Raw genomic sequence first — 27,857 nt, forward strand, 5'->3', positions numbered from 1 at the left:
ATTCTGGAGGGAGGGGTTTACATTCTCCATTTCAAGGAGAAGCTTCTGCCTTTATTGGCAGACACCTGCCCTCCAAACCAGGAGAAAGCCACAGTTAAAGGCCAAGTTTAAGTTTAGGAGAGCTCTGGAAAGACTTTGCACTGAACATGCTGTGACACAGTTACATGTTCCCTTCTGTTGACCCTGATACAGGTTTATTACCTATACTGAGAAGAGATTAATTGCCTGGATACTGTTCCTCTTCAGCCTATCAAGTTCTAATATAGCTGTGCAGCATAAGCACTTGATAGGACACTTTTGGATCAGTTCTGCTCTCCTTAAGTCATAAAAATCCCCATAAAATGTCATTAGCATTGCTTAAGCAGGAAGAAATATGACAGCATGGGAAAGACATCTCAGATGAACATTCCTTAATATCCTGTAACACTTATTTTCTGGTCCATACTTGTAATCCTAATCTATATATTTCATCATAGCCAAAACCCATGGAGGGCAGCAAGGCTTCACTAGGAAGGCCAGAATTTGACTGAGCAACCTGATGCCTCTTTCCCTATGGCCTGAGGCATGCTTTAGCCTGGAATTCCTTGATTTCAGTAGGAATTTGGTGCCTAAATGTTTTCAAAGGCCCATGCTCTAGTTTCCTTGCCTTCCTTCTATCATTCTTCAACAGAAGGAACATTGCCATGTGTAATTCCACAGACATACACTGGGGTATCATTCGTACTTATGAGATACTAAAATAAAGAGAATTAGAGGAAGTGCTGTTCTTAGTCAGTATGGGCATTATGAGAGAAGAGACAGTATATTTAAAACAGAATAAAGCAGAAAAATTGGTGCAGTTACTTGTGTATGTTAAAAAAAAATCTGAAGTGTTATGAATAGTTTAGGGCCAGACGTTTGAGAAGGGTAAGGATTATGTTTGTGTTCTCTCATGTTACATTGCACATTGCAGCTGTTTTAAAGCTGCAGTCTGAAACCCAACCAGCCTGGAAGCAGGCAGGTACCTGGGTGAGTGATGGATTTGAACAAATACAGAGAATCCCAGCCAACCTATTGAACCCTAAGTGCAGATTATCACTGGCCAAAGAAATGAGTGCCTGAGACTATAACCAATCACGTGTGTGTGCCTGGGAAATTCAATCTCTCTAAGAAAAGTTCACAAGAATAAAGTCTTTTGTCACATGAAACACAAAGTGTCATGGCATTTGTCTCCAACCTGGCACCAGCCAATGTTACACTCTCCCTGCAGAGCAGTTTGGCTCAGCTGTTAACTTTCACTAACAGGAAAATAAAAAGCATTTTTCTGCTAGACTTCTATTGCCTTAATCCCGTTATCTAGAAATGGGATGTTTCACATGGATCCCATGGATGGTGCATGTGATGTGCCTGCCTTGTATGATGTGTCACTTGTCTGGGAATGATGAGACTGAACTTTCCCACAGCACCACACAGGTCCTGCTTTGTGCAGCCAGCCAACATGTCAGCAAATGCACCTGCAGCTTCTCCAGGTACTCCTTTCTTCCCCAAGGTATTCTAAGGTTCAGGGAATTTCCTACCCTACAAGTGGTACTTGCACCCCTGTATTGTTCTTTTCTTCTGTGTGTATTTTGATAAGTATTAGTTCAATGAGTACTAAAGGGGAATTAATCAAAATTTTCACTCCATCCAGTCCTCTTCCCACCCCGAATCTGGTCTCTCTTTCTGTTGAGAATCAAGAGCACAGAGCAAATTTCAAAGGTGAATGCAAGGATTTCTAAGAAGTCCTGGGGCTGCCTCTAGTTTCTTGCAGGGGAGCACTGCAGCCTTGAGCTCCCTGTGGTTTGTGACCCTTCATGAATGACACATTTAGGTTGGTTTGTTCCACCTACACCCCAGCCCCACCCACGATCCCAATTTTCCCACTCACAAGCACCCAGTGTTTTACTCTGTGCTGAAGTTCCTCTTCTACATGAGTAGCATTTTCAGGGTGGGAGCTAATTTAGGTGTGCATAACCCTTAGCAACTTCCCTTTCAGGAGTTTGTTCTGTGCATTCTGAACTGGAACCAGCTTGTTCCAGATTTCCCAACAAGGAGCTGCTGTGGGACAGTGGTTCCATTTGTAGTACACAGTGTAAAAACCATTAATGATTTTTTTTTTTTTTTGAGATCTTGCAGTAAAGCTTAGAATATTGCACTGTCTTAATTCCTTCCCTGTGCCTGAGACAGAGGAGTGGTTTGCTGGGGATGACTGATGTCCCAGGGTGGTGGTGGTGCTGTTCCATTCCATCTCCAAGAAAAGGAGTAAGATGCAGCTGCTCTGTGGCATGGTCTTAGTGCATCAGTGTCTTTGGGTTTTTCGTGGAACAGACACTTTTCTCTGAAAAATACTAATTGTAAAATTTAAGATAATTTTTTATGAGTGCATCTGGTTAAACAAATGCTCCTTTTGAGTGACAATAACAGGCCTCTGCTATCAGATTGTTCTGTGTAGCACAGCTAAAAATACATGTTTGTTTGTTTTTTTTCATTGCAGGCACAACAAAAGATGGCAGAATAGCTCTGATGTGTCGGATTGCTGCTTTTGTACAGTGCTGTACTAGAAATCTTGCTTTGTAAAATGGGAGGGAAGAAAAAGTGCTACATTTTTAATCACTAAAAGTGAAAGAAAAATGAATTATTTTAGTTAGAAACATGGGGTAATTTAATGCTTAAGTGTGGGAAGTTATAATGACTGTAGAAATGCACTTCAGACACCTGCAGGGATTAGCAGAGAAGGGTAAGGAATCCCTAGGTAGGAGGAGAACGTTGAGGTGTGTAGCAGCATATCAATGGTCTGTGCTTTCAGAGCACACAGGAGCCCCATGCCTTGAAGAGGGGTGTGGGAAGGGGCACTACTACTGAATTTTGGGCAGGAGAAAGTATTGCTGCCTGTCTTTTTGGCAGTCAGAACTGCAGGTAGCTACATGTGCAAGAAAAGCATCTGAGCTATAAATAAAAATAAAATGACACAATGGTTTAACTGATGCAGCCTTTATAGGTTCCTAATACAGTCTGGGACATTGGTTAACTACAGAAATAAATTGTTACAGCAAGTTACCTTGTGTCACACACCATCTAGAACAAATCCCTAATTCAAGGTGGGGCATTTGTCTTGCAGGATGTCTGTAAACAAAAACAGTAACAGGTTTTCACCAGTTCTGAGAGCAAAGTCTTAGATGGAAAAGCATTTGATGTGGCATATGAAAAGGAACTCTAGCTGGAGAGTAGGTGAATATAAAGAAGGAAAAATATTTAATTTTATGAGAGAGAGGGAAAAATAAATAGAAGCAAGCCTGAGTGCATGAGGAAAGGAGAGGGAGGAATTAAATACATAATTATCCTCCTTTTCTATTTCCTTGCAAGCAAGGTTGATGGAAAGGTGGTTGGTGGTGTCATCAGTAAGAAACATTCACTGTGCAAAGAAATTGAGTTTGACTTTGCCATCTGCATTAAGAGGAGAGGATGTCCAAGCAGAGAGACCAGAAGGAATGGGCAGGATATGGGAGAAGTGTCCTAAAGAGCTGCAGGAGTTGAGTCACTGGCAAAGAAATAGAGATGGCACACTAAGGCTTGTGTGCAGGTGAAATTTAAAGAGGGCATGGTTTGGAGGGAGCAGAAAATGGGGAAGGGAATTGCACAGGCTGAGTCAGTGCCTCTGTGGAACAGGAAGAGAAGGATGGCAACAAAGAATGAGAGATGCTGAGGACATGGTAGGAGACAGAAGTGAGGCAGAGGGCAAAGAGCAGAGAGCCCTAGTGCAGGCCAGAGCTAGGAACCACAAACACAGGTCCTGACACTCACCCAGACTCTTTGCAGACCTTGCTGAGAGCTGTTCCAGCTGTTCTGTCACAGGACAGAAACCTCGTTTGTGAAAGAAGGGAAATTCAGGTAATGTTGCAACATTTCCAAGATAAAGCAAGGGAGGAAGGAAGTTGGTTGGGGGAGCTGGAGTGACAAGTGAAGCTGCATGGCTCACACAACTCTGCTGAGGTAGGAGACTTGCAAGAGACCTTTTTCTGTAGTGGGGTAAAGCGTAGATCTCCCCTCAGTTTCAGCTGTGCAGTCCCATGAACTGAATTCACGTTGTAGTGTGGATGCTGACACAGTGAATCCAGGTGGGATAATGATTTTAAAGCACAGCTGGCCATTAGAAACTGGAGAGTCACAGGAGCTGGACAATGAGTCTCCCAGCTGTGCAGCTTCTGGGCACAAGGCAATCCCAAAGAACCTGCCAGGATCACCAGGCACCTGCTGGGCTGCTCAGCTGGGGAGCAAGGAGAGCAACACCCTCTGCTGAGCAGAGCCTGGTCCTCACACAGCTCAACAGACTTGCTAAAAACTTAGGAAAGCACATGTGTGCATACAGGATCATTTTTCTACAATTTCTAATTCTGCTCAAGGATGTGTCCATACCACTCATGTTAGCCATATTTGCATTTATCAGCTTCATACTGAGCAGCAGGCATTTGTTTGCCATGGCCTGTGACTATTATTTTAAAGAACTGTCTTTCTGCAGTTTGCACTTCAGAATTGCTGCCAAGATCATGTTAGACCTGGTGAGCCAAATTAATCCCCAGTGTAACTCAGTCAGTGGATTTATGTCAGGGATTAATCTGGGTCCAATATAGATGTATTTTTTGGCAGAAGGAGAAGTAAAACAACAGAGGAATGAATAAAGGTTAGATGGATGGTCCCTCACTTGTGCCTGGCCTTCTTGAAAGAAGGTCTTCCTTCTATGCCCACTCCTTCTTTCCAAGGAAATGCATTCTTGTGGTTTCCCTGCAGCTTGCTCCAGAGTCCTGAACTGGGGGAGCCAAGCAAGGTGCAGAAGGCAATCCTTGGTGGGTGGGAGCTTCTGAAGTCTTTTGAGCTGCCCAGGGAGCCATGGGCTCTTGAGAGACACAGTACAGAGCTCCCAAGAAAATATGGGAGGAGCAGCTTTGGGGGCAGGCAAGAACTGCAGAAAGAGCTTTTTGGCCCAGGGAGAGTCTTGTGGGGTGCAAACACTGCTACAACTGGCTGGCACACAAGTGGCAAATGTGAATTCCCTTTCCTCTGCAGGACTGCTACTCCTCCAAAAACAGCCTTGCTTTGAAAACATAATGGAAAAGTGACCCAAGTGAATTCCAGTTAGCCAGACTGGAGGATGTACAGAAGCAGAGAAACAACATCTTTGTTTAGGTTGTGAAGTCCTGGATTGCAGTGCAGTGTCAGGTCTCATGGTGGGTCTGCTGTCCCCAGTGTGACTTCTGGAAAAGAATCTCAGCTGAATCTGATTCTCTGCTGCCCTTTTTGACAGTGAGATAAGTGCTTCCAGCAGTCCTGCATAGGAGTGTTGAACCATGTTACCATTGTGCCCAACCTCACTGTGACCTGTTCCACATCAGAATTTTTAAAAAAGAAGAGGCAGGGTGAAACCATGGTAATTTTGAGTTTCTCTGTATGACCCTTTTTTCTTGGTACACCTCACTCCATGTAAATCTCCTCTAGGCTCTGAAAAATGAGGTCCTTGAGTCATTGTACACTAGACTTTGTACTTTTCATATTTTACTCAAAATCATTATGTGCTCTATTATGATGTTGGGAGCTCAGTTCTTTGTTTTTTTTCTACAGAAAAATACAAGTTCATTTTTAACTAGTGCTGACCAGTAGCTAATTGGCAGATATTGGAAAGTATTTGGTAAAGGGAAAAATCTGTCCTTGGACAGAAATACATGTAAATCAAGTGCTATTTCCTGCAAATTTGGAACACAAGAACTCCAAGTGATGGGAGGAAGAGGGAATTCAGATGAAAAGCCCACATATAAAATCTCACAAGCACATGGACAGGACCACACTTCTGCACAAAGAATTCCCCTTTGGTACAAAAGCATCTCCCCTCAGAGGCTGCCTGAGCTGTTGGACAGGAGCATGCACAGCTCAGGCAGTGACTTGAAGTTCACCTGTTTTGGTGTGATCAGCAACTCACAGGCAAGTTTTCTGATTGCTGTGAGAATACTGACATTTTAGAGCCAGAGCAGCTTTTCAAAATTAAATTGAGAAATCATGAAGAGGCTTGTGTTCAAGGGCTGTCACAGGTGGGGGGCAGAAGGACACAGCTTTGGGGAAAAAAAACAGATCTTCTAAGCTTTGTGTGGAGTAGTTAAAGTTACTGAACTACCACAGAATAGCTGGGACTGGAAGAGGCTTCTAGAGGTCACTTAGTCCTTCCTCCAGGTGGGTTAAAGTAGAGCAGGTTGCTCAGGTCCCCCTCCAGAGCATCACAGATACCTGCAGGTGCTGACACATGCACTAGCCTCCATAACACCCACATTTCTCCATCCTAATCAGAAATCTTCCTTTTGGAAAACTGTTTTATCTGGGCTGGATTCATTTGCCTTGGCTGGTGCTCAAGCCCACAGAATCCCTGAAGTCAGGGGTCACTCCAGGCTGCACTGTTTATGGAGCCTGGGCTGATGTCAGGCACAGGTACCACAGCTCATTTCTCTGCTGCCTGAAGAGCCTTGCTTTTGTGGGCCTGCCTTTCCAAGGACAGCCAACATGGCTGTGGAAGACTCTGGAGCTTGTCCAGGAGCAGGACTGGCTATGTGCTCACTCTGGCTTTGTGCTTTACCCCTGGAATTGCAGTACCCTCAGCAAGGAGGCTGTGGGCTGCTGAGCTCAGCTCTGTGTGGGTCCTTGTGCTCCTCATCCCACTCTGCTCTCCTGCAGAACCCATCATCCTCAGGTCTGCTGATCAGGGATGCTAACGTGGGAAGTTCCAGCTTAAAGGAATGGAAAAGCTGCATGTATTGTTCAAAATGTTCCCTAATGGTTTTGCTGACTAGGATAAAACATCTTGATATTCTCAGTCAAGTAAATGACCATGAGATGAGATTTTTGTTTGTAATGTGTCTGAATCACCTGAAGGTACCAAAGCCAAACTTAGAGTGTAAAGCACCATCTCCTAAATTTATTGGATGCTATGCACATCAGCAAAGAAGCAATGGCTTTAGTAGGTAAAGTGCTTTACATTTCATCTAAGAATAATGGTTTTATGAAAAGTGTCCTTTAAAAGCAAGACCTGGTCACTATTTGACTAATGGTAGCACTGAACAGAACAACAGGGATATAGCCCCATCAGGCTAGACAGTAAATTTCCAGACAGACTCTCTAAATTAGCCCCTTAATAATGTTACTTTGGCATTATAAGAATAAAGTTACAGCATCAGAATTACTTAGCAAGCAGCTGTAAATCCAGGATGGAGTTCTGGTCTCACAAATCATATTCCAGGCTCCTGGGTACAGCACCACACCACTTAGCTACAGAGTACAATTCTCTTATGTCCTGTTTTGTCCCTCCTTGAGACAGTTTTCTTATGCCCACTTTGTCCTTGCTCATCAAATGTGTCCACTAAGTTTTCTGGATTAAGACAAAAAGATGTAAAGGTGTTTTTGTTAGTCTCCTGCATACTTATCACTGCAGATTTCTGAACACTTATGTCAGTTTTATTTAACATTCCTCTAGCCCTTAAAAGATAGCTTGTACTTTGAGATGATTTTGGAGGCTGATGCAATTTATTACACTGGCATTTCTGCTGCCCTGTTCAGTAGAACAACCTCTAATTGCTCTGCATCCCCATCTAACTTTCTAATTATATTAATTCTGTCTTGTGTCTTGGTAGTCCCTAATTAACATGATTTGTCTTCGCAGTTAAGGGCTCCAGGGTATCACAGCAAGCTCAGAGTCACTGCTCAGTGACTCTTAGAAGTAGTTAATCCATCCTTCCATGAGCAGAGCAGATGCTCCTAGGGAGCTTCCAAGGGCTGAATTCACTGCAAGGCGTTGATGGGAGAGGCAGAGCAGCTGCCTCCAGCTCCAGGCTGGATCATGCAGGCAGGGCTGGAGAGAGCCCTGCTCTGCCCTGGCCTGCTGCTTTCCTTCTGCTCAATTAGAGCTCCTGAGATGGGCACTAATGGCAGCTGATTAACCTGTGCCAGGGCAGAGGCAGGAAGGTGAGTGTTTAATGTGGCTTTACCCAGGAGCCTTGAACTCCTGTGGGAGCTGGAAGGTCATGCCTGCCTTCCTCCTGCTCTGTGCCTGACAAGGAAAAGCTTTCCCTGGCACAGGCAATTAAGGATAAACTTCAGTTCATCACTGTATAATTGGCAAGAGCCTGTGTGAAAGCTCATAAGAATCCACAACCTTTCCCTCATTATGCTTCTGCTGTTACACAGCTTTTACTTCCAGCATACTTTAGAAACTGGAGCTATCAGAAAGCTTTTTTTGCAAGAGGCTTCATAGCCTCTCTGAAATGAGGAGCAGCTCTTCCCAAACATTCTGCTGTTGAAGCTTCCAGGTTCATTAAATTTGGGTGAAAAGCCAGATTCAAATTATTTCTGTATCAACAGCATAAAACAGAATGTCTTGAGGCTTGTTTCTGGATGTACATCAAGAAAACAGAAAATTCATTTCTGTGAATAGGATCAGTCTTAAAAATAAGAGATAGTTTAGTGGATGATTATTTCTGGCTCCTTGGTTCCTCTCTCATTTAAGTTCCAGGCTCCTGCAGTGGGTGGGTGCAGAGCAGCTTTGGACTAGGAGAGCCATGGCAGGGCATCCACAGCAGCTGGCAGGAGAAGGGAACACAAGGAGGAGATTAGTACCTGGTTTAATAGTAGAAAATATAAATATAGAAATAGTGCATGGCAGGAGACAATGGAGAGAAACCAGCAGCAGAGCTGTTTCCATAAAAATAAAAAGGGCTTTTAAATTGCTGGTAAAATTACAGAGCAGCAGGAGTGGGTCCAGTTAGGTCAGAGGAGCTCTCAGCAAAGTGCCCTGTGCTGTAAACAGCAGTCGTGCCTTTTGTTCCTCCTCGTGCTTGTTATAATTGGAAGCCAATTGCACTATTTCTCTGAATGCTGGCTTACTTAATAAGGATGCAAATTAATTAAAATCCTCCCTCCATTCCATTAGTAAAGAAAAAAAGCAAGCAGTGAGCAGGAGGGAGGCTGCAGTGCCTCAGCTGTTTCCACAGGGGTGGAACTCGTGGCAGGTCCTTCAGCCTCCCTGGCTCTTCACTCCTGCCTAGCATGCAGAGGGGCTGTCACCCACTGCTGATGCACTTGGATGAGCTTATTTCCAGCAATTCACATTCCTGGTTATAACTTTCCCATTTCCCAAATCTATGTGTCCATGTAGCAATATTTCCCTTCACTTCTGGGAAGTTACACTTCTCTACAGTGGCTCACACCATTTGTAAAGCATGATGCAAAATGTCATTGGTGGTTCTGGGACCACATCATTTTTCCAAGATGAGGAAAAAAAAAAAAAAAAAAAAAAAAAAAAAAAAAAAAAAAAAAAATCCAATCTGGGAATCAAGCAGGTGCAACTTGTAAAGATAATTCAGCAAGTCCTGGCAGAATTCTGGGGTCAGCTCCACCACTGAGGATTGTGCAGTGGGGCCTTGCATTTGTTGTTCATCAGAAATTCCCCAGTCTCAAAAGCTTCAAGCACACCCTTAATTTTATGCATCAAGTCAGCAGAATCAAACCATAGGACTGGAGTGGAAAACTTCACCCAAGGATTGTGGAATGTCTGGCAGTGGAACAAGCTGTACTTCAATCTCACTATTTATGGGTGGCTGCTTTTGAGTGTTCAAAACATTGCAGTGCTACAGAGTAAAAATAATTTTGATGGGTCCATGTATAATTGAAGGTTTAGTAAGTCACTTCACCTCCATGCAGCCCCCCCTCCATGTAATTTAAGATTTTGCTGTGTATTTTTAGCCTTGGAAGTCTGTGAAAGTTTGTTGTAGTCAAGCTTTGAGGCTTTCATTTTAAAACTCCACGTTTTTAGAAGAGTTAACTTTTTCTAAAGCATTAAATACAAGAAAAAAAACATCTCATTTTTGATGCAAAGGCACTGCTGTCTTACTTGCACGTGGGCTGTCTCCTGCAGAAGCTGCACAAACACTGTCAGTGTGTTCTGACCACATGACACAAAGCTCTGATAACACAGATGTGCTGGAGCTGGCACAACTGGGATCAGCCACAGGCACACAGTGCTTTGGGAAGTGCTGGTCACTTCCCACACGTGTAGGGAGAGCAGAGAGCTGGCCCCATGCACAGCCTGCCTCCTGCAGCCTCCAGAGCTGGAGCAGACCCTGTGGAGACCAGGATTGCAGGTGCCAGCTCTCCCTTGTCAAGTGACTGTATATTTTTGTCCACAGCAAGGCCAAAGGGAATGGAGGGAGCCAAAATTCCCTCTGGGTGTCCTTTGGATATGGAAGGGGAAAATAAAAACAATGTGCTGGCAGAAGCTAAACAAAACATTTTTAATAGCAGGCCACAGAGGAAAAATTCATGAGCTACTCTCCATGGCAACATCTAGGTTCTGTCACGTTTGCTGCCTCCACTCTCTCCTCCTTCCCTTTCTCCCTCTCCTACCCTTCAGCTCCTGCCCACAGGACCTGGCATTTGCAGGTGATGGCTTTGACACCACAGGGTCATCAGTGTCCCCTTCTGGCAGATCTGAACCTGTGGCATTCACGTTGTTTATTCTAAAGGGACTAAGTAAACCTCCCAATTCCTAAGCTGTCCATTGCTCCTGCTCTTCTCACCCCTCTAAATGCTAAAACCACCCATCCACTCTATCCCCTTGCAGGGGCAGACTTCAGTGCACTCATCTCAGGAGGTTTAGGTGACACACCTGCACTGGCAGATTGTGTCTCATGCAGCCCAAGCCCCAGTGAGATCCAGCCAGGTGGAGACTGGTGAGGATTCACACTGGCCAGAATACTTCCAGGGCATGTCACTTTGCATCTGTTTCCTCAAGCAGTGACACAAACAATTGTATGCTTTAGGAAACTTCAGCAGATCATCATCCTGGGCATTGATGTTTTGCAACTGCATTTTATCACCTTGTTAATAGTGTCCTTTCCATAGCCCAGCTCTACCCACCTAAGCAGAGGGGGAATGGTGCTGAGCATCAGCAGATAGTGCCTTGCCCCTTCCTTAAGCAAGGTTTAGTGGTTTCCCTCATCAGAACCCAAAGGGCTACATCTGGCATGGGTTGATGCCAAGGATGAGAGGCCTTCATGCCTGAAACAGCTCTTTACAGCTCTAACCAGAGTATAAAAACAAGTTCGTGACACAAGGATGCCTTGACCAATAGATGCCATATTCACTGCTATACCAAGCAAGGAGTGCAATCCTTACACCCATTCCTGCTCAGCTTTTTCTGACTCACATGAGCCAGAGCCAGCACATCTCATGAATTTTCAGCACATCCACAACATCTGCCTCACATACCTGCCAGCACTGTTTAATGACAGCTAATAATCATCTTGCTTAAGAAAATTCAAAGACATGCACCAGACATGTCCCCACACAGAGCACTCCCCTGACACAACACACAGGCACAGCTCATCCCCACAAAACACACACTCATTAATTACATCTCCCCATGATGATCCTACAGCCCTGCTCCCACAGACACCTCCAGTTTTGTTCCCACCTTTGCCTGTGCTTGCCTCCAGCTGTGTGCTTCCTGCAGCTTTGCTCCAGCTCCTGAGTTGTGACGTGGCCATGCTTTTCCTCTCTGGGAACAGGAAAGGAGGCACAATTACACTGCTTTATTTACTCCCAGCACTACAGGGGAACATCTCAAATGCTCTCCAGGCTTTCAGGAAGAAGAATAAATACTCCTCACCCCCTCCCTGCCTCCCAGGTTTTTGTAGGATAGGGATCATCATCATCATCAGATCAGCATCATCATCTCCACATGTGGCCCCTGATTGCAGTAATTTGGGTTTCTGCTGTTCCTCCACCTGTACCAGCCCATCACATCTGATTTCCTTGCAGCACAGATGCTTTCTTCTGGGAAGTCTCAGATAGCTGGCAGCCAGTGGGAAGCCCACTAAGCTGTCTGCATGCTCAGGTTACTTGCACTTACACTGTGGTCACCAGTGTCTTGTCTCCCTCCAGCTCCAACCAGACTCCCACTTCTGATGCTCCTGGGAAGGTGCCATCACAGCTGGTCCTCCACACAAAATGTTCCAAGCTCTGTGTCTGACTAAAGCTCTTGCAGGAGTGCCCAGGATAGGCTTTCTTGTAAAAACAGGAGGGGGAAACCTCTCCTAAAGCTTAAGGTATTCCATAGCATCTTCCCTTCTCCACTCAGGTAACAGAGTGCTCAGGACAGGCCAGCAGACACTGGAGAAGGGTGTTTATCCTGCATGACAATCGACCAGAGAGGAGAGAAAGGGCAAAACCCCCTCCTTTGCCCCTTATTTGTTCTGCAGATAACACATCCCCTTCAATGTGTTCAATGGGTTAAACTGCTGGAAACAAGCATCTTTTTATATTTACTGGTGTCATCTAAAAATACCCCAATTGTGCTGACAGCCAGAGCAAGTAGAGGCTCCCAGGGGCTCTTTTTCTATCCCAGTACCATGTGGGTGCCCCAGCTGGCTGACACTGCCCCAAGTGAGACGAGTCCAAAGAGCAGGATGGGTGTCACAGCCCCTGACAGCCTCTCTGCACATGGAGCCTTCACCCTCTGCCTCCCAGCTGCTCCAGAGGAGCAGTGCTCATCTGCCTCCATCCCTCTGCCCAGCCCCTGGAACCTGCTGGCTTTGGTTGCAACAGACACTCACTAAAAACAGGGCAGGGCATCTTCATCACCTCCCCTGTGTCCCCAAGGAGGCTGTATCAGTTCATGATTTAGAATAATCCCAGATTTCATTGCAGTTTGGGAAGATGGAAGAAATGCTTACTATAATTTACTTATGCTATACTGCCATTTCTCCGAGGAATGTTCAGTTTATATCTGCTCCTGGAGTTACTGGTTTGTGTTTGCTGGCTGCACTCACAACCTGAGACCTTTTTGGACTGCTGATTTATTTGGCCAACATCACCCCAGCAGCTGGCACTGCAGGTTTAGGATTTCTGGGCTGCAGGGGTTCAAGTGTCTGAATGCCTGGTCAGGGAGGGAAATGGTTTGGTGCCCCAGCTCTGAGGCAGCCAGGTGGTACCAGCAGATACAGCTTGCTTGCCTTCTTTCTCCTGCTCCTCCTCTCCACCTCTCTCCCTTTCCAGATGCAAATAATTCCATGTTTGGCAGTGTGGAACCACAATGGCTTCCTAAGGGGAAAACATGTGCTTTGGCAAAAGCATTTAAGACTCTTAATCCTGCTTCATGTTCTCAAGCACATGTGGAGTAGAGGGAAAATGCTTCTATCCTATGCCTGCTGGCATGGCTAAAGTCTTGTATTCAAAAATGCCAGCAAGCTCCCAAAGATTGGCTAATCATAAGTAACAAAGAAAAAGCACTGACATTGGCAAAATTAATTGACCCTCTCAAGTAGGAAAGTGGCCTGAAGAGGAATCAGAAGCCAAGGTTCATAGGATTTTAATCCCAGATTGTGTATCTATTCCCAATCCAGAGGAGGACACTTAAAGGCTTTGTTAGCTTTGTTCCTTTCTGAATAGGACTAGACTTTAGCTTAGTCACTGTTGTATTTAGGGCATTAATTGGCTAATTCAGCACCTTGCTCTAATGATGTAAATATCTTAAAAGCATTTATGACCTTTCTTTGTAACACATCTTGGAAGAGTAAAAGGTAAGGCAAGAGGGGAAGATTTTAATTTCAAAAAGAGACAGGCATTTACATTTGGCAAGATTTTGCATCCTGATGGGAAAACATAAACACCCATTCTCTGATTTTGCCTCAATCCATATTTAATCTCGGAGAGTGCTGTGGTGTAATTTGAAGACAACACTTTCAGGAAGCATGAGGGAAATATTCCAGGCTTCCTTCTCCTTTGAAAAAACTAGAAAGGAATAAAAAAAAGTGGGTGAAGCAGGGCAGAGATGTCACATAATTCCACATGGGGGAGTGGAAGACAATGCCACAGAGCAAAAAACAGCTATGGGGAGACTTACACAACATCCTTTGGGATTATAGTGACTTTCCTCTCTGCAGACCCTTTTGTTTTTGTGGATAAGGGGATGAAACCCTGCCTGTGAAAGCCAGAGGAGGAAGCCCTATGGTTGTTCTCATGCAGAAGATGCTGCCCTGGGCCCTGCCAGTGATGCTCCTGTTCCCCCTGCCCCAGCAGCACTCACTCACTCCCCATCCCTCTGTGCCTGCTCCATGCCCAGCTCTGGCAGGTGCCACAGGGAGGGGGTGGGAATAAGGAATCAGATCCAGCCAGCTGCAGGGTGTTAGGAGCTGGTGGGGTGTTAGGAAGACGCTGGAATTGAAGCTTGCAGACGGTGGCAGGATTAAAAATAGGCTGTAGCCAGCCTTCCCCAGCATTTTGGCATCTCAGCTGCCTGTTATCCTTGTGACCCACTGAGGAAGAGGCAGCAAAGAGATTCTATTTTCCAACAGTGCTGGACAAAATGGTGTTTAATTCTAACCAGATGGTTCTGCTCTCTTGGTCTGATAAGATTTACTACAAGGGTGTAAACTGAGTGTTTTGTCCCTGTCTTCAGTCAAACCAAGGGACTCCCACCTTCCCCTGAGTTCAACAAGGCACTCATGTACCCTGAAGATGTGCTCATTCATTCACATCTTACAGGCTGTTTGCAGGCTTCCATCCTTCAAAAAAAAAAAAAAACTTTTTGTAGAAACCATCATTTTAATTCTAGATATTGATGAAAGAAGGCATTTCACTGAACTGTTATCCAATACAATCAACATTGCACTTTGGTACTTACCTTAGCAATGCTGTATTTGTTTTAGAAAAACCCAAAGACAATTCATAATGCCATGAGGTGTTGAAATCTTTACTTAGATGATGTGCTGGAACTTCCTGGCCAACAGTTCATATTTTAGAGGAGCCAGGAGCTGTTTCTTCTGCTCCTTACCCATGGCATGTATTTCTTCATGTTGGTTGTGGGACAGACAAGGCTTCCCTGAGCTGTGAGTTTCAGCCAGCCATGAGCACAACACATCAGCTAAAAGTAAAAAATCTGCCTTGTGTAAGAGTGTAAATTGAGGAAGAATCTTTGTGAAAGGCTGCTGAGGTTTCTGCTTTTTCCCCCAGCTTTAACTTTCACACATCAACAAGATCCTCCATCTGAAACGTTTTAGGAAGTTTGAAGTGTGATTGCAAGATTTGTAAGTTGGTCTCAAGCAGAGCCAAGGGCTGTCACACCAGGTGCCCTGGCTCCAGCACTTTAGGCAGTTTAGCTTCTTCTGCTTGGTTAAAACATGCCCTCAGGTAGCTGTCACTGTTGGGGTGGATGTGACCTAAGAAAGGATGTACTACATCTCAGAGGGCTAATATCTTTATTTCAACAGCATGCAGTCTTTTAAACCCTCTACAGTTTGCACTTTATTCATTGGTTATCATAGATCAACATAATGTTCATCAGTGTAAAACCATCTTTACCTCTGTTTTTCACAAAACTTTTCTAAAAATACTTTTCCCAGATGAAGACTTTTTCTTGCTTATCTCCTCCTTCTCTTCTTGGTCTCCATACCAATGGCCTTGGTAAAATTCCTTTCAAAAGTAAACCTTATCGATTCACTCTCTCTGGCTCACAGACCAGCTGTAAACCCCCTTCCATAGGTAGCAGCTTGTGACTGGGGAAAACATTGTGCAAAAATGCAGTGCCACCCCTTTTTTTGGTGTCTGCTCCTTCTAGAGCAGTATTTGTGCATAGCAACAGACTGCCAAACCATCAGAGATTTCTAGAGCCACTCTTGCCCCAACTCTGGGTTCGGTTTTTCCTTTTAGAGCTACTGTGTGGTGTTTCTCCCCTGGAGAGATTCACCAGGCAGAACAAAGGTATTTCCACAGGTACATAGCTGTCCTGGTTTGAAGGACAGGTGTCTGCTAAGAAAGGCAGAAGCTTCTCTTTGAAATGGAGAATGTAAACCCCCTCCCTCCAAATTACTGTAATTTTGAAATTAAGGGGCTCTCAGGCAAAGTTATGGGAATTAGGAATAACAGTTCTCTACAAGGAAAATTAAAATAGAAATGCAATATTACAAAGAACAATCCCAAATACACTGACAGAGTCAGAATACAACCTGACACCCTGTCAGTCAGTCAGGGTGTTGGTAGCAGTCCCATTAAATGGTGGCTGCATCCTCCTGCAGTGGCAGATGTGGTTCAGCTGGAGCAGTGCTCCTGTAGAAGGTGCAGTTTTCCTCTGAAGGTCCAGGCATGATGTGGAAATGTCTGATGTTCCTCTGGAATCCAGTGGAAAGAAGGTATCTTGCTGTCCAAAGTCTCATTTTTTATCAAGTTAGGAAATGCTTGGCTCCTCCCCCTGGCTGGAGCATCTCCCAGTGGGATGATGTAATTTTATCAGTCACACAGTGGGACTGAATGGGCCAGCAGCAGATGATATCTTCCTGGAGGGAGGATGGGCTGTGGAAAAGATAAAGATGATTGCCCCAGCTGATTTAAAGATGGCCCATTAGCAGATGGTATGTGCCATAAGGAATCACTGATAAGGAATCACTGCCCCACCTGGCTCCAACAGATGGTGATAGAACACACATTTCTGGCCACAATCCAAGACACCAGCACTCCCTTGCAGTGCAGAAGTGGTTTCTGTTGGGTGGGGGGAGGGAAGGAGCCAAAACCCAAGGAATCCTTTTCCCACCCTGGTACAGTATAGGAAGTTAGGTGCTCCGAGGGGAGCAAGTCTAAGGGAGAGATGTGGCAGGAGGCTGTGTCTCACTGGGGAGGGCTCTCTCTCTCCATCTCTCACGGGTGCTGTGCTGCTCTGTGTTATAAATGAGAAACAAAGTCTCGATATTCAGCAAAATTTAGATTGCTTTATTTTATATAGACAGAGCAAGCAGCGCTGGGGAAAAACGTGAGGGGTCACCACCTACTCCACACTTCCATCGAACTTGGTTTGCAGCTCCTTTTTATAGTATGGTTTTCCTTGTAGTAATCAATAATTGTTATTGTTTTGTTGTCATAATTCTGCCAGGTAAGCAGTGGTGGTCAAAGAAACTTCCAAACTTCCGTGGGACAGCTCTCCGGACAATTGGTCATGTAACCATCTGGTCTTGGTAGATAAAGAACAGCAGAAGTGGGAAGTCTGATCTTTAGCAGATAGTTTGTGATTGATTACACAAAGGCAGGAAATTTGATTCTGAAAAAAAAAAAAAAAAACAAAAAAAACTTTCAGACTATGGAAAACTCTTTTTTTTTTTTTAACAAACTGGTATACACAATATTCATAACAGGGGGATTTAAACAGAGTGGGTTTAATCACATATTTCCCTTTATCTATGTCCACGTTCTTTTCTTATTTTAAGTACCCTGGCTTGTACAAACTCCAAAACTTCTGATTAGCGCGGATCCTTTGTCAGTTGCCACGTCTGTGTCCCCAGGCACGTTCGTGTCGGCGTTCACGGTGCTCTGCGGGGCGCGCACCGACCTCCCCGACCGGCACATGTGCTGCGTCTTCTGGCTCAACATCGCCGCCGCCCTCATCCAGATCCTCACGGCCATCGTCATGGTGGGCTGGATCATGAGCATATTCTGGGGCATGGACATGGTCATCCTGGCAAGTAAGTACGGTGCTCCGGCCCTCCTGGCTTCTCCTCTCGGCGGCAGTGTGGCTGGGGCACAGGTGATGTCCCTGCGAGCCGCTGGGCTGCACTGCAGGGAGGGAGAGCCACGGGCTCTGCAAGTCCGTGAGAAACACAGCAGGCAGGGAAATGGCAAGGAGGCAGTAGGAATGGGCCCTGTGGCATGCCTGGGAGAGTCTCCCATCCCACCACGTGGGTCTGGAACCTCCCTTTACAAAACGAAATGTGCAGGAAAGGGGAGCACTGTGAACTCCACTGTCTAGAACCCCTTCTGCCCTGATCACATCCATTTGAACAAGAAAGGGGAGAAGCCCTTTCTCCCTTGAGACTCCAGCTGCAAATCTGTGATTAGTGAGACCTTCTTTCTATGCCAGTTGTCCCCTGGGCCCTCCCCTTCCTCCCCAGGATACATTCACTCATTGTTCTAGAGTTTTTTTCATGTTTTAGATCAAGTTCTTAGGCTGAGCCAGAAGTGTTAGCTGCTTCTAGAATGGCGTCTCATACACCTTTTGAGTTGACTAAAATATTAGTTTAAGGAAAGAAGAATCATTTTTTAAACGTGCATCATTTAAGTTACCAACTAGTAGATATTAAAAATCCAGACCACAGCCTCCGTAACTTTGATCTGGTAGAGGCTTTCAGTGGTGTAAAAGCTGTGGCATGTCTCCTGTATCCTGGTGCAGAAGATTGAGATGACAGCCTCATCTCACCTCCAAAGCCAGAAGCAACACAGAGATCTGGTGCTGGTGGCATCTGCACGACCCCACTCCCTTTCCAGAGGCTGGCAGAGGCTGAGGGGCAAACCCTCAAACCAAACAGGTCTGAGATCTTTCAGACTGACAGGACAGGCAGTTTCCAAAGCAAGCCCTTCTCCCTAGTGACCATCTTACCAGCAGCTTTTGCCTTTTGGTTTGAAGGGGCTCCACTTTGTCATCTCTGCTGATGACATCTGTGGCTGCACAACAGAAGAGCAGAGAGGGTCTCAGGAAGATGCCAGGAACCTGCCTAAAGACAAAATGGATGAAACTGAAAAAAAAAAAAAAGCAGGAAACCAGTGTGCATTTTCAGCTGCCAAACCTAGGGGTTAAACTCTTTCACCAAATCATCTGCTGATTTCTGAGCCAGCTTCAGTTAAGGCAGGCCCCACAAAGAGCAAACGATGGATATCAAAAACCTGTGCAAAGCAAAAGCTTTCCTCAGGATGAAGGCAGTACTGTTCTGTGCTTTACCCTGCAAACCACCTACCACATTTCCTTCCAGATGTACCTGCAGAGCAGGTTATTCCTCAGGTTAAACTGTGAATTGGTGTACACGTGTGATGTGTCTTCAGGACTCTGCCAGGTTTGTGTGTAATGCCTTAAGTGCATGTTCATGGCCATAAAACTCTCCTGCTCTTCTTCTGTGGGGCAGCCCCTGTGTGTGGGTCGCTGTCTGGCAGGACTCCATTCTGCAGGTGTGGGGAGAGTCAGGAAAGCATCTATCCTGATAGAGAACCACCACTGAAACTGTGACTTGCTTTGCTCCAAAGCCCTGCTCTCCAGCTAGAGGGGTTGGTGCTTAGGAGGGTCTTACTGGGAGGGTCTTCTCAAGTTCCACTGTTGGGGAAAACCATGCAGCCTGGAAGTATCTCCCCAGCACCCTTGCCCACATCTGGCTGGATTCCAGCAGTTTGGGAGGCAGAGGATGGATGAACAGCATGTGGTGGGAATGCCCAGGTCAAGAGGTCCCCAGGCACAGCAGCAGTATTTCTTCCCTCTGGTGGTAGAGAATGGCAAGAGGATCAACATGTCTTGTGTTTCACCAGCAGCATCTGACAAGCTGCAGCCCCTGGCAGTTTCTTGCCTCTCATTAAGTTTACTGCTTTTAGGTTTACTTGGCCTGCAGAGAAAGTAGTGGCTAAATGCAGTAGCTCTTGGTTGATGGAGAAGAAAAAACTTAATCTAAACAAAGAATGAAGTGATTGATTGCTCTTACCTGAATCAAACAGCCCTGTCAGACCCAAAGGTGTTGATTCTTGTTATCATATTAAAAAACAAAACAAAACAAAAGCAACTTAAGAAGGAAACCATATTTGAAATGCAAGAAATAAGACTTTTCACTTTAGAACACTGCCAGTTTGCTTTGGCTGGGTTTTGTTTGTGTGCAAACCATTGGATGCACTGGACAGAAACCCTACACCACTGGAACTTGAGTCTGGGTGCAGATGGGAAATAGCTAAAAAAGTATGAAACTACTGCCCACCTCTAGTCCCCTTGCCTTGAAATGGCATCCCATGTGTGCCTGTGAGGGTGCCAGGCTATTTGGATGGCCTAGAGGCAGGACACAGCAGGTCCTGTCTAAGCTAGTGAGGGCTAGCCGTGGGGAGGAGGGTGGGAAGCAGCTGAGGGTCAGGAACCCTGCCCAGGCTTCCCTAAGGGGTAATCACCTCATTCCCTGGATCTGGGCCTGCCTCTCTGTTGGCTGGTAGAGAGTTAAGAGGGAACTAGAACCACAGAATCATAAAATCACTGGGGTTGGGAAAAAACCTCCAAAATCATTGAGTCCAAGTCTTAAGCCATCACCATCGTGTCCACCACTGAACCATGTTCCCCAAGCCACATCCATATGCCTTTTGAACAGGAGGCTCCTTGAAGCTTTTCATCTTCTAGTGCTATTTCCTAGGCATGGAAAGGGGGAGTCTGGTCTGAGGATAATGGTGTGGTGTCCTTAATGAGGGAGCAAGGAGAATTATAGGCCAGTCAGGTGTACTTCAGTTTATGGAAGATGTAATCAAGTGAGTGACTCGCATGCATTTAGAGGATAAAAAACACCCCCACAAAGTCACCAGAGCGAGCTGTGTCAGACTGGCTTGATTCCCTTTGGTGGCAGAAGAATTAATTTTGTGTGAGGAGGCAGCACTCAGCCATCCCTCCCAACCTTCAGATGCTGACCTCGTCCCACACAGCGCTCCTGCCAGCAAGCCAGGGGGACGTGGCCTGACTGAAAATGCTCTTGAGAACTTTCCTCTAAGTGGATTTTCCTGACCTGGGAAGAGATGAAGAGAGGAGTGGTGAAAAGTCCCTCCTGAGCCCAGTTCTGGTTAGTATTTTCATTTGTGGCTTGATGCTGGGCTGGAGAAGAGCTCCCCAGCCACACAGCCAGGGCAGCGCCCGGATCCACGGCAAGCAAAGGCATGGTCTGAAAACAGCAAGTGCTACTCAGCAGGAACAAGCCCAAGACTCTACAGAAGGATTAATCCACTGCATAAACACACCCTAGGGAACAGCTTGTTTTTCAGGGAAGGACACAGTGGCTGCAGTGAGTCACAAGCAGCACAGGGAACGTTGCTGCCGAGGGAACAAACCCCACACGGGCAGGTGAGAGCAGAGCTTTCAGGGCTTTAGCTGATCCCATCACCTTTCTCTGCATGCTTAAAGCTGTGGCCAACTTTGGAGGCTGTACTTCAAGTAGAAAACCTGGAGAGTGTCCAGAGAACCATAAGACAGTAGGTGTGCTGATGATGAAGGTGCTCAGCGGCCAGTCTAAGATAGACTTAAATAACACCAGGAAGGACCTGTGTGGAAATTAGAAGATATTTTTCCTCCAGTAAGGTCAAAATGCTGCAGAGGTGGCAGGGCAGGATCTGCTCTGTCCCTGAAAGACTCAAAGAGTGGGTAGACCCATGTCTGTCAGGGCCAAGGTGGGACACAGCAAGAGACTGACTGACCTGGGGGTCCTGTCCAGCTCTCACCTCCTCTAGGGTGCCCTTTAGCAGGGTAATATCTCAGAAGGAAGATAAATTGAATGCAGTTTTTCTGTCACACTTAATTAATTTTGGCAGCACCACAGCACAGGGTATTTTCTCTGCTAATTTAAACAAACTGCCAGCTGGCCTCATTGGACACCAGAGATATCTTCTTTAAGCAGCCATATGGCTGTGGGAACTGTCCTCTGCTGTACCTACGGTCTGAAGGCAAAAGTAGAATTACAAGGGAGCAGTTAACTCTTACTCTGCCAAAAAGTGGCTGGGCAGCTCTGCTGCAGCGTGCTCTCCTCAAACTCTTTGCCAGCTCTGTGGGGATGAGGCACAGAGCTGAGGAAACCACAGCTAATTAGCTGGCCAAGCCAACTGGAAAACAAACCTCCTTTCCAGGCAAAGTACATGCATGCCTTGTCCCCAGCTCACACCTCCATTAGCCCCACTGTGTGGAATTAGCACAGTGGAATGGCCTTTCCAGGAGTCCCTGCCTGCTCAGAGCCTGTATAAAAGGTTCTGTGCCATTTCTTGACAGAAATGCCAGAGAAATAAGGTAGTAAAGTCACACTGATGTGGCACAGGGGGCACGAGTCAGGGGTTGCTTGTCCAGGCATTGTTTTGCCTCTGCTGAACGCAGCCCAGAAGTCAAGCCTGGTTTCTGAGGGAAGCCCTCCCTCAGCTCTTGGCTGTTGGGAAGGATAAGGATTTGACAGGAAGGTGCAATGGTTTTGAAATCAAAACCTGTGAGAGACTCCAAGTCAGAAGTACAATTTAATAGGAAAAAAAGGGAAAAATAAAATGCATGCAATAGTACAAAATGAAAACCACTGACAGAGTCAGAACACAAACTGACACCCTGCTAGTTGGGGTGGTGGTAGCAGTCCAGATGAGGTGTTCTTGTTGAAGTAGTGATCCTGTAGAAAGGTCTGGTAGCTCTTCTCCTCTGGAAACCAGTGGGCAAGGGCTGCTTTGGTGTTCCAAATCTCAGTTTTTATCTAGGAAGGAAAGGCTTGGCTCCTCCCCCTGGCTGGAGCATCTAATGATGAGATGATGTAATTTTATCAATCATGCAGTGGGACTCAATGGCCCATGAACAGAAGATATATCCCTGGAGGAAGGATGGGTCTTGGGAAAGATAAAGAACATTGCCCCATTTGGTTTTTAACAGCTGGCCCATTAGCAGAGGATATCTCCCACAGAGATAAGGATCACTGCCCCACCTGGTTTCAGCAGATGGTGATAGGGTACATACCTTTGGGCACATCTTTACATTGTAACCTGGGACATAATGTCTCACAGATATGTATGTATAACAGAAAGATCTTTGAATGTAGAATCTAAAGAAGGAATAGAAGTGATAGGAAGTTTTTGATACAGAAGGAAAGAATTGTTGAGCCAGTTAGTTACTGGTTAACTAGAAGGCAAAGAGCAAATGAGTCAGAAGGGGTTTTATGACTGAGCAAAGGATAAATCCACCTCAAACAAAAGATGTTTTAAGATGCTGTACAATGAAAATATATCATGCATTGTAACTAGAATTGTAACTAGAAGAAGCTTTAAGATGAAACGACAGATGAGGCTGACAGGCTGTGGGCTGGGCTCTTGTCCCCCATTACCTGTGAATTGCTGCATCATTTGGATACAATAAACAGCATTTTGAGGAGCCAACTGGAGCCCTGCATCCCTCATTTCAGCGCTTACACTCGGCCTCTGAAGGAATGATGGGCTTGGCTGCACCATCGCTCTCAGGATCACTGGATGGAGACCTCGGCTGGCTCTCGGGGCTGATTGCCAGCCAGCAGTGAGAACTCACCTCTAGCCAAGCCATGCCTGCCACTCCTTTGCCAATTACTCTGTCCAGACCCAGCCAGGAGCAGCAGCAGATGATTGCACAGCCGCTGGATGCCCAGGCTCTGGGGTAAAGCACCACTGAGCCTCTCTGCTCTGCAGGGCTCCTGCTGTCCTGGGAAGGGAAGGGGAGCAGGAGGCCCAAACCAACCAGCAACCCTTCATGAGATGAAGAAAATTCCAAGGACAAATTGCCTGCTTAGATCTATTGCACTTTAAAAAAAAAAAAAAAAATCTAAAAAGAGCTGTCCCCCAAACTAAGCCTGAGAAAAGTATTTAAAATAACCTTTTTTGCAGTTTCCTACCAAATGCAGTGGTGGGGCAAGTTTTTAAAACATTGCAGGAAGGTTAAATAGCACCAGTGTTTGCAGCACCTAGACAGGCTGAGGCATGCTGTGGTTATTAGCTACCTGTGGGCACAAGCAAACTGAGCAGGAAAGCTGCCAAAAACTCTTCAGAGGTAGTTTTTCTAACTCTGGGACTGTGAATGGTATGCCATGAGCCCTTTTGTACACTGTGATGTCTTGTTTGATGCCTTCCTTCAGTGGCTCCCCTTCAGACAACCCACGAAATGCCAGAGGAAAGAGTTTCTGGGAGCATTGCTCAGAGGTGTTTGCCCATTGGGGCTGGAAAAGCAGATGAGGATTCCCTGTCATCTTTAAACAAGAGTCCCAAGTGAAATGATCCACTTCAAGTACAAGGATTTTAAGAAGTGTTTAGCCCTGGTGTGAATGTCTGATGGTAGAGCAGCTGCTCTCTGTTTACTCTGCAGCCTCGGTTTGTTCACTCTCTTCTGGTTCTCCATGTGTTTCAGATATATCGTCTACAGTTACATTTCTCCCTCTCTCTTTCTTTCATGTTCCTTTGCCTCCTTTTGTTCACCATCAAAGTCTCACGAGGTAAGTTTGTTTCTGTTCTTCCTCCTCCTCCTCCTCCTCACCTCTGAGGCAGTTTCCCACGGAGACCAGCGAGCATCGGTCAGGGCAGGACATCTGGAATTCACTTTGGCCAGAGCTGCCCACTCCCAGCCATGTGCCTTTCCATGTGTGTGTGTCCCACTGTCTCTGTGCCTGTCCTGTGGCTGCACAGACCCAGGGATGCTACAAATCCTCACACAGCACTGAAATGCCCCTGGGGATGCCCCAAGGGACCCTTGGAGCAGAGCAGAAAACCATTTCAGCATTGAGAGCATCCTGAAGCTGCCCTCTGCACCAACCCAGCCTCAGAAGAACAGCCTGTGCACAGACTGGGTTCTTTTTGCCTCAATCTTACATGCAATGGTTTACAGAAGTGCAATTTCAAGTAAAGTTGGTTAAATCAGTGACTTTGTGCATAGGCCCACTTAATCCAGAGCCCAGAGCTGTCTGTTCTACAGAATTGCACCTCAATTTTATTGCAGGCATATTAATGTAAAGCTGCTTCATATAGAACACCTATTCCTATGCAAGAAATGCAATAACTTTTCCCATATAAACTATTTGAGAGTTTAAATCTGAAGGATTGTAACAAACAGGACAGGTCATTTTTTTGTTAATGGTCCTGTAAAGAGGCAGGCTTGGCCACTGTAGCTTCCTTCCAGTTTCAACACTGATAGCCAGACTGAAAGGATTTCTCAATCTTAATTTTCTTATATCTCAATAAAACACTTGGCTGCACAGATAAGTTACTCTTACTTTAGCTAAAGATTTAAGGCAGGCTCCACCTTTCTGGTCCATAGGGTTGTTTGTTTGGATTTTTTAACTGCCCCCTAAACAAACTGAACTGTAGACAAGCCCAAATCACAAGTTTCCAGTCAGCTCACCTCGCCTTCAGAGCTGACTCACACTTAAAACATAAATGCATGTGAAATCATCATTTTGCCTCCAGAAAGAGCTGTTTGAAAGAGATGAGAGTCTTTCTGTTCAGCTGCACACAATAGGCAGAAATTCAGTTAAGGGACATTATTCTGTCCCTTGTCCTTGTTTAACAGCAGGAGACCCAGGCTGCCAAACCTGGGTGAATGTGTGGATTTTTTCCAAAGTGAAGCAAAGTTCATTTGCTGGAGTCAATTCTTAGTTCAGCAAAAAGTCCCTTAAAGGTAGGGGTTCTGGCACCTGCTGGTATTTTGTGTTCAGCTTTTGTAAGGGACTTGCATAATGGTTAGAAAGAAATATTACAAAGAGTAAATGGAAAAGTGTTTGAAAAGTTAAGCATTATTCTGAGATACGAAATTTCAAACTTCTTTGAAATTCAAAATATAAAAATGGCAGGCTACTTGTGTTATTTAAGCTAAGAAAAAAAAACCCTCCAGATTTAAAAAAGTTTTTTAGTTGAAAGATCTTCACTGTGGCAGGCACTGCAAGAAAGGACAATTTGCTTCTTGAATAAGGAGATTTTTTGCATTGATACAGTCAGAATAAAAAGCCCAGCTTCTCTTGAAAGGAAAGTGGGGAAAGCTTTTGGCACAGTCATTGCAATAGTTTAGGAAAGTGATAAAAAATCCAGTATTTTTCTCATCATCCTGTAGTAGCACCAGAGCTGCAGGTGCTCTCCTATTGCCCTTCCCTGCCCTAGTCCCCCAAGGGGATGAAGCTCTCCCCTCTGGAGTTTGCAGCCTGCCCTCACCCACTGTGTGCAATAAAATAAAAATAAAATAAAAATTACAATAAATCATCTGGGCCCCCAGGACCCCAGGGAGCTGTGACAAGCAGCAGGACAGGCTGCTTGAGCCCTTGCAACATCCATGTAGCTGCAACACAGCGGGGACCCCAAGGGCTTTGCTGTCTTGGCTGGGAAGTGCATCAAACCTCATGGCCACAGGAAGAGGAAAGGGTGTGAAGAACAGGGATCCAGGCAGTTTCCTTGGTTTTGCTGCTGAAAAGATCAATTTCCTCGAGGCCACCTGGATGGCTGCTGTGCCCTAACAAAAGCACCTGTAATTCTGCTGGGCTGGAGCAAAGCAAGTGCAGAACCAGGCAGTGAGGATATTATTGGAGGCATCCCAAGGTCTGTGTGTGACATGTCAGCCTGTGATTCAAGGCATTCTCCTTCTCCTCCAGGAGGTGTTTGCTCACCTGTGCAAACTGCAGCACAAATTGGCTGCTGCTGGGGAGCACCATAGCAAAAGCCAGCATGGGAACCAAAAGATGGATAGAGGAAACCAACCTCCTCCCCCCTGGCAGTGCTCTGGGAGCACGAGGTTCAGACACAAGTAGATCCCAAGGAGAGATGTGTGCTGGAAGCACGACCTAGCAGGGCAGTGCTTGGGAACAGCCGTGCCTCTGGAGCAGGATACAAGGGCACCCATTTCCTCTGTGCTGCAGAAAAACAAACTCCACAAAAACTTCAGGTTATTGGGCTGGAGCTGGTGACCACTGGTACCTGCTGTGCCTTTACAGTCTCTCCAAGCAGAGGTGGTGTGCCAGGCTGGTGGCAGAGCAGCAGGGCTGGCTGTGCCAGGAAGGTGAGAGCACCATTCAGCTCTTGGCTAAAGCAGGGCACAGGGGCTGCCCTGGGGAATGTGGCAGTGCCCGTCTTCCCACGTGGATTTTGCCACTCCTGCTAAACCAGGCTCGTGGCTTGCTTGAGCCTCACCCGAGGATCCTCATTTGGAATTCACTCTAATCGTGTTCCCTTCCCCTCCCTCCTCACAGGCTACAAGGAGCAGGGGATCCCACAGCAGCTGTAGTGGCTGGGACAAGTGTGGTCAGAGAAACACGGCGAGAGATTTCCTTTGGCAGCCGTGGGCCACGGACCTTCTCATTACCCTTTGTCTCTCTTCTTGTCCCCTTTGTTTTGTCTCCTTGCCCGGTGGCCCTGCCCGTCCAGCGGAGCGCAGATGCAGAGCAGCCGGCGCAGACCTGCACTGACGGCCCTGAGCAGCGGAGATGAGGCAAGCACGGCTTGGCTTAGGACTGGTCCCAGCCAGCGCCTGGTGGGCGGCCCAGGAGGAAGATGAGGGTGCCAGGACAAGGAAACACCCTCGGCAAAGGTGGCACCTGGGCAGGCAGCTGAACCAAGGGAGGGGGAGATGCTGCTTTCCCTCTGCTCCCAGGGGAGGTTGCTGAAGATGTTTTGCCTCCTTTTCATGCTTGCTTTTAAAGGATGCTGGCTGTGAACATCAAATGCCAAGGAGCTGTTCATAGATATATGTACAGGATGTAAAAGCAAACCACTGGTACTTTCTTCCTGCCCTGAGATTCCATCTGTGACTGCTTTGCAACAGTGGAGGGTCCAACCCAGCCCCCTCTGCTGTCTGTGTATATATGATGTTCACTGAAGCTCTGTCCCCAGAGATGTCCTGAGAAACGTGCTTGCTGTAAATCGTATTGTACCGCTGAAACGACTGGGGCCACCCCCTGCTTCCATCTGCTGCCACCATGCAAAGACCAGAGCTCCCACCAGCCCAGGGGACACTTTTCCTAGCACAGGACTGGTGTCCTGCAGCATCTCATCTCTAGGGCAGCAAACACAGCCTCTTCTATAAAACAATACCAGTCAAAGATCAAGACTGTTCCTGCCCCTGAAAAGGACTTGCTGGCAGTGTCTCCATGCTTTGGAAACAGGTCCCCTTAGGGTGTGAGGGTGCTCCTGGCTGAAGCAGCATCCCAGCTTCACTTCCCAGGGTAAGTGTCCAGAGTTCCAGGATCACAACCTGGTACTAGCCAGCTGCTTGGGAGCTGTTGTGGTTGGAAGGCCCATGGCCAAACGGGGTGGGGCTG

General features: G+C 46.2%; 1 protein-coding gene across 3 annotated transcripts in view; it reads left to right on the top strand.

The window, feature by feature from the left end:
* The window catches only part of STUM (stum, mechanosensory transduction mediator homolog), a 52,275-nt gene that overhangs the window by 15,017 nt on the left and 9,401 nt on the right, over positions 1-27,857 (top strand). The window contains exons 2-3 of one of the 3 annotated variants that reach the window (XM_056486217.1): positions 17,373-17,552; positions 26,790-27,761. In XM_056486217.1, the coding sequence (XP_056342192.1) occupies positions 17,373-17,552; positions 26,790-26,824 (215 nt within the window). In that variant the 3' untranslated portion in view covers positions 26,825-27,761. Of the gene's footprint in view, positions 1-17,372; positions 17,562-26,789; positions 27,762-27,857 lie in introns of all 3 variants that reach the window. The other 2 variants (XM_056486216.1, XM_056486215.1) reach the window with 2 other exon arrangements.

This window comes from Oenanthe melanoleuca, chromosome 3 (genome assembly GCF_029582105.1).
Source record: "Oenanthe melanoleuca isolate GR-GAL-2019-014 chromosome 3, OMel1.0, whole genome shotgun sequence".
Taxonomy (NCBI): domain Eukaryota; kingdom Metazoa; phylum Chordata; class Aves; order Passeriformes; family Muscicapidae; genus Oenanthe; species Oenanthe melanoleuca.